This window comes from Centroberyx affinis, unplaced genomic scaffold (assembly GCF_046629955.1).
Source record: "Centroberyx affinis isolate AG114_WGS23_722 - 3 ecotype Tasmania unplaced genomic scaffold, CSIRO-AGI_Caff_v1 ptg002945l_1, whole genome shotgun sequence".
Lineage (NCBI taxonomy): Eukaryota > Metazoa > Chordata > Actinopteri > Beryciformes > Berycidae > Centroberyx > Centroberyx affinis.
The window spans coordinates 1-6,516 of NW_027281062.1; the positions used below are offsets into that span (position 1 = coordinate 1).

At 39.4% G+C, this 6,516-nt stretch overlaps 1 protein-coding gene across 1 annotated transcript; it reads right to left on the bottom strand.

Annotated features, from left to right (window-relative positions):
* Positions 1–2,780: 2,780 nt before the first annotated feature.
* LOC139658662 (homeobox protein Hox-D11b-like) lies at positions 2,781–5,957 on the bottom strand. Its single transcript, XM_071536812.1, has 3 exons — positions 5,246–5,957; positions 3,547–3,685; positions 2,781–2,874 (listed from the first exon to the last, which is right to left on the bottom strand). The coding sequence occupies exons 1-3, from the start codon at positions 5,955–5,957 to the stop codon at positions 2,781–2,783; spliced, it is 945 nt and encodes a 314-aa protein (XP_071392913.1).
* Between the last annotated feature and the right edge of the window lie 559 nt (positions 5,958–6,516).

Consider the following 6,516-nt stretch of genomic DNA (forward strand, 5'->3'; position numbering starts at 1 on the left):
CTCATCTCTTGAGTCAAGGCCTCACAGTACATGGCATGAAGTTTTACAAAATTTTCACGCTTTTCTATTTCCAATTTTTATGTTTGGATCCGTTGTAAATATTGGAATAAAATAAAACATGTTTACAATTATGATAGCATATGCAAATGTTGTAAAAAAGCTTCATTCATTCTTTAAGTGTAGCCTATAAAATCAAAATATGTAATGGTGCATTAAACTTGAGGTGAATGTTTACATCCGAGTTAAAGAAAGGGGATTTCAGAATTACTGGACACACACACACACACAGGCACCACACCCACATTCAACTTAAACAATCCAGGCAGCAGATTTGCATGAAATAACGATTCATTAATAGTTGTATTTCATTGAATATTTCATCACATGTAATCATTATAAAGTACAACAATAAAGTAAAATAATTAATCTACTGATTGCACTCATATTTTGCTTTCTCAACATGATAGTCTATCGCCTCAAAGCACATAACAAGATAAACTAAATATTGCGACTAAAGAAATATGAAATATCAAACAATATTTAATATAGATTGTCTTGATTTGCTTAACACAATTCAACTAAAAGTGTTGAATAGATGGGTAAATTTGACGTTATGAGGTGTAAGTATATAGTCATTATTTATTCATCTCATGCAGGCTCATCTTTTAAAAACAAATTATTATTCACAAGGACGGCCAGGCAAGAGGACGTTCAAGAGGGAGGAAAAAACAGCTTAGTCAAAAACATGAGGGACAATATGAGACAGTGACATTATCTATATCTATATATCTATATAGCTACATATATATCTGTACATCTGCATAGATAAGGGAGATAGATAGATAGATAGATAGATAGATAGATAGATAGATAGATAGATAGATAGATAGATAGATAGATAGATAGATAGATAGATATCAGTATGTACAATATACACTTTTTCTGCTTCACTGGATTATTTCATGTACACAACAAGCAATGAGTTGCCCTGAAATCAGTAAATCATTTGACAGTTCATATAATTGGCATGAGGTTACAAGGTTTTTGCATTTTTCATGATTCCTTCCAGCTTTCACAAGTGTTTAACTGCTTTTTAAAAAAAGCCCACAGATTGCCAGCAGTGTCAGAGTTTCCAATAGGAATCGACGTTTTCCAAAATAAATGAAAGTCAACAACACAATGAAATACTTCGCTGTTTTTTCCTCAGAAATGAAAATCCAAAACACATGAAACTTTGTGCAGACATGCATGCACATCTCATTAGCAAACAAGAACAGCCTTGGGTGAATGTGTGCATGTAACACACTGTAGACATTAACCCGTAATTTATGTTTCACATTAAAAAGAGAAGTTACTTGGACCCCTTTGATGGAAACATGGGGTATCGCTAGAAAGGTTTTTGTTCAAAGTACAAAGTATAAATGCAGAATTGAAATATTGAAGTAGTTCACAGTCAAGTTTTTTGAAGAATCCCTGGAATATAAAAACATATTGCTGTTGTGGAAATATTTCTTAACAAACGTAAGGGCTGTAAGAGGCGTGTTGATTCAAAAGACGTGCAGGAGGAAGTGCATTTGCCCAAAAAAAACAAAAAAAACGGGAGCAACCAGTGGAAAAGAAACCACAAAAGCAATGCAGGGTCATAAACAAATGCTGAGTATGACCAGGACAAAAAGTGCCGCAAGTAGGATTTCAAAATCAATGCAATATCAGTCCTTGAAAACGAACATAGAGATGAATTTGTCCAGTCTTGGGGAATGCTGAAGCTCGTTCACATCACAGGATGCAGGAATGCAGAGAGACCCAAGGAGGCGTTTGTTTTGGAACATTTAAGAGTGTGATTAAAGTATTAGTGTTTTAAATAGTGAAGGAGGTTAGTCAGATGAATTTTAGCTATACAGGGTTTGGTGCAACAAGCACCAGTGGCCGTTTGTGATGGCCAAGTGGTGCAGAAACCTCAAGCCTTTCAGGAGAACCTTCATGAAGATCTGTATATCTCCAAGCATTGAGTGGATGGTCATGGTCAAGATTGGTTGCAGATTGGTTGTGGTATAAATGGTTAAGTCTGTATTTAACTTTTGCCTGTATTTGGTTGCCTGTAACTAGGAGGACAAAGTGCTGAAGAGTCACATTTCTTTGAAACTCTGAGGCAGGGAGTTAAGTTCCTCCAACCAAACCACATGACTTTGGGTTTGGAGACATATCTGAGTTCAGATAAAGCATGTTGGGTATTTTGAATGCTTTCTTGAAGAAAGCTCAAAATAGAATCAGGAAGAAGGTCAGAATAAATAAAGGATGTGTTGTCTTTAGATAAATGGATAGAGGAGTCACTGTTACTAACTAGAAAAACAGAAAAGAGTGGGGCCTAAGATTGAGCCTTGGGGTGCACCTTTGGTGACGAGTATGCGGGGAAGGATTAATCTTCAATACTCTTGCATAGTTGTTGCATAGTTTGGGTATGGCTTTGAAAGAGAATGCTGGCACATGGTGTTTTTCCAGTTAACTTAAGTGCTGAATTTACAAAAAATGATTTTTTCCCCTTACATGGGGTGCGGAAAAAATAATAAAATTCAAAATGTCAGCAATTTGATCAGTTCAGTACTAGTAGTTAATATTTTTGGTTTCTTGATTAACTCTTTTTGGTACATAGTCTATTTGCAATAATAATTATAAAGTAAAGCAATTATCTGTTGTTTTCTTCATCCTGAATGGGGGGGGGGGGGGGGGGGGGGGTCTAAGGCTGTCTGTCTGTTACTTCCTTATCCTTCATCCATCCATCATCAGAACAGATGGTTTCCTGTGTAATACTGCAGTCTGTCTCTGTTCAGTTTCTTCTCTTTCATCCGTCTGTTCTGGAACCAGATCTTCACCTGTCTGGAAGAGAAGAGAAGAGAAGAGAAGAGAAGAGAAGAGAAGAGAAGAGAAGAGAAGGCTTTATTATTTGCAGGTGGAAAGGTTCTTTGAGAACTTCAGCTTAAACACACATTAGGCTACATAACAACATTGGAATATGTTTTATTACGCGCGCAGACACACGCGTAAATGTGTCTCTCTAGTGACTTTAGAGCAGCCAAGAGGCGTTGTCAGCCTGACACTCGGCTTCTGCTGGTTTATTGCTTTAATTAAATGGCGTTAACACATCATTGTAATATAAAGAGAACGAATATGTTCAGCTTTTACTTTTAATCCACAGTGGTTAAATTACAAAAACAATCTACCGGTAGGTTACATATGGTATTCTTCCGCCAAACAATATAGTTCTTCAGAAATAGGCCTAGCTAAACAGGTTGCTAAGCGACACACAGTTGACGGGATGAGTAGTGATTTTCGGTTAGCGCATTAATAATCAAACTAACTGTCATGCGGTCACAGGTGTGTATTTATTGGGTATTTTACAGCTGCCTCGAGCGTGGCGAAAGCCAATCAGAACTGTCGGTCTGTTTTACAATGCAGTAGATACCAGATTTTAATTAAACAACATTTTATCTTTCATTTGACACTTTTCATTTCACACACACACACACACACACACACACACACACACACCTATCTGTCAGGCACAGCAGCCGGGACAGCTGCAGCCGTCTGTCCTTGTTGATGTAAACGTTGAACAGAAACTCTCTCTCCAGCTCTCTGATCTGCTGCTTGGAGTAAGGACAGCGCTTCTTCCTCTTCACACAGGGCTCTGATGGAGAGAAAGAGAGAGAGAGAGAGAGAGAGAGAGAGAGAGAGAGAGAGAAAGAGAGAGGACCTTAATTCCAAATTCCCCAGGACATGAAAAGAAAATCTGTTCATTTGGCAGTCTTATGACATTCCTAAGATAGATAGATAGATAGATAGATAGATAGATAGATAGATAGATAGATAGATAGATAGAATTCAAGGAGAATGTCAAGTCGAAGTCAAAACAGCGGGTTCAAGATGGCTGGAGAGGCGACGTGACCTTCTTCCTGTCTGGCTGTGTTGTAAATGCGGAGGAGACAGAGTCTAATTAATATTCTTATTACAGTCACGCGCCTAATATCCCACTGTTTACCCAAACACATTATGGTGACAAAAAATAATTGCAGTTCATGCTATCTGTAAATTTGTGGCCCAACTATCCGAATAGGCCTATATGCACAACTGCGCACAGTTACGCACGTGATTTTACATTATCCACTTCATTAATGAGGAATGTGCAGAGCAGTTTATTTATTAGTTTTTATTTAACCTTTATTTATGCAGGCTATCCTCATTGAAGTTCATAATAAGAAGTTTGCACATGATTTTTGGAATTAGTGTGGACTGTGTGTGTTATGAAATGTTTGTGCAAGCTTTTTTTTTTTGCTGTGATTTCAACCAGAATCAAAACTGAAACACTGAGAAATTGAGAACAAAGATGGACGTGCAACTAAAATTGTAAACAAGTGGAAAAATTGCAACACTGACCCACTTTCTTGTGAAAAATGCATAAATAAAGCCATTGGCCAAGCCACCGTGCTTTCACAGTGGATTCGCTCTGTTTCTGTTTTTGTGTTAGTAAACAGCGTGCAGTATCCTTTCAGTCTGGCTTGTTTACATAAATCGAGTTTAGGTCGTGCTTCACGCTTATGGAAACTAGAATATCAAAAGAAAATGTCAAACTGAAAAAATGGGCCTAGACGTTTACTTTCTACATTTATACCATAAGCAAATATGGACCTAAATATTATGGGCCTATATCTCACATATTCGGGGGATAATTTGAGGAAGATGAAGATGCATGTCATCCCCCCTTGAATGCAATTAAATGCATTCCCTTGAGTTGAGCTTTTCCAAGAAAACATAGGCTGCACACACGTATTAAATCATTTTAATTTTGATAACTGGGCTATAATATGAAGGCTAACATTCCACAACGCTTTTTTTATATCTAGTTTGAAAAAAATAAAATGCAACCAGAAATTCATCAGCAAATAATTCCAAAAACACAGATGAGTAGCCTTACTTGTAACCAATAGGCCTATGGTAAGCAAAGATCTTAAAATGATTTTTAACTTTAATAGTAGCCTACCCCATTTTGTGCTTTACTTTCATGCAGCTATCATTTTAGGCTCAGATTTTTTCAAAAGGTCTCATTCACATCTAATTTTGGAGTGAGACTCTTTATCTTTGTATTAAATCGTAATAGGTTATAGCTAAATCTCCTATTATAATCTATATATAATGATATATTTATTTATTATACTTATTTATTTAGACAATCTGTATGACTTCCACCTACTCGGCCCATTACTGTCCTCTCCGGTGCTGCTGGATAAGGCCGCGTCCTCCTCATCCACCTTCCCCGCCTTGAGAGGCTCTGACCCCGGCCTCTGTTCGCTCCTCTCCCCGCTGTGACACCGTGCCCGGCGGCTCCCCGGTGTGCTCTCCGTTTCGGGACCCCCTCCCTCCGTCGCCTCGAAGAACGGGTCGAAACCCGGCGGTAAGATCCCGTTCCGTCCCACCGGGGAGAGGAGCGGGGAGGGCGGCTTGGGCGCGGAGGGGCTGCCGTGAAAAGTCCGAAGGGCTCCGGCAAACGCTTGGGCGTGATAACGCGGACTGGGAGCGCCATAAACCGCGCCGCCGTACAGAAAACAATCGTTATTGGGGTTGAAGATCCGCTCCGATGAGGGCGGGAGAGTCGGGTCCCCGTGAAAAACAACTTCCTCCGGGGTGTAGAAGCAGGACGGCGGTGGAGAGGCGACGGGACGGCTCGCCTGGTAAAGGGACCATTTCCCCGGTGGAGGATACTGCTGCCGGGGCTCGGGGTAACAGTAGCCTCGGTAGTCCGGTAATCTCCCCGCTGGATGGCTGTTATGGTCCCTGAAAGCTGTGTCGTGGTTTTGTCTAGAGAGTTGGACCGATTTGTTGGCCCCGGTCTCGGTTAAAAACGGTGAATTAACAGAGCCAAAGTCAGACTTGGACACATAGTAAGTGCAGCTTGGTAAATACATGGTGCATTGTTTACTCTTTCTATAGGCTGGTGTGTTGTGTTTTTTAAGCGTAGGCTTTATTGTGAAATAGGCTATAAACCAATTGTAGAATAAAGATGCTCTAGCCTGTCCTAAACCAAAGGGGCCGGCTTTGGACTTTGGTTAAATACAATCTACAAATTGTGTGATAAATAATAGCCCTTGCTCCATACATGGTGCATTGTAGTTTACTATTGCTATCTTCAATATAAGCCTGTTTTTAGGCTTATATTGTCAAAGTCTGCTTTGAGAAGGCCTAATGTCCTGATCTAAGCGTTTGGAAGTTATTCAATTGATAAAACGAACCTATAAATAGTCGAATAGGCCTAAATCATATAGTCTTAGCTGCACATCTTTTTTTAATTTCCCTAAAATCACTCTCGAAAACACAAAAATCAACAAAACTTATGAAAAAATATATAGTTTTTGACCTGCGCCTATCCAAACTGGGTCTGTTGAATACAATAAACTAAACCAAAGGCTGGGCTACATGTTTTTAAAGTCAGTCCGTGTCAAATCCAAGCCTCGCCTACACCCCCCC

Excerpts from the sequence above, each read along its gene's own strand:
- LOC139658662 (XM_071536812.1), bottom strand. The coding sequence starts at position 5,957 with ATGTATTTACCAAGCTGCACTTACTATGTGTCCAAGTCTGACTTTGGC. Across the intron at positions 3,686-5,245 it reads AGAGGACAGTAATGGGCCGA|AGCCCTGTGTGAAGAGGAAG; the intron begins GTAGGTGGAAGT and ends TCTCTCCATCAG. Across the intron at positions 2,875-3,546 it reads CTGCTGTGCCTGACAGATAG|ACAGGTGAAGATCTGGTTCC; the intron begins GTGTGTGTGTGT and ends CTTCTCTTCCAG.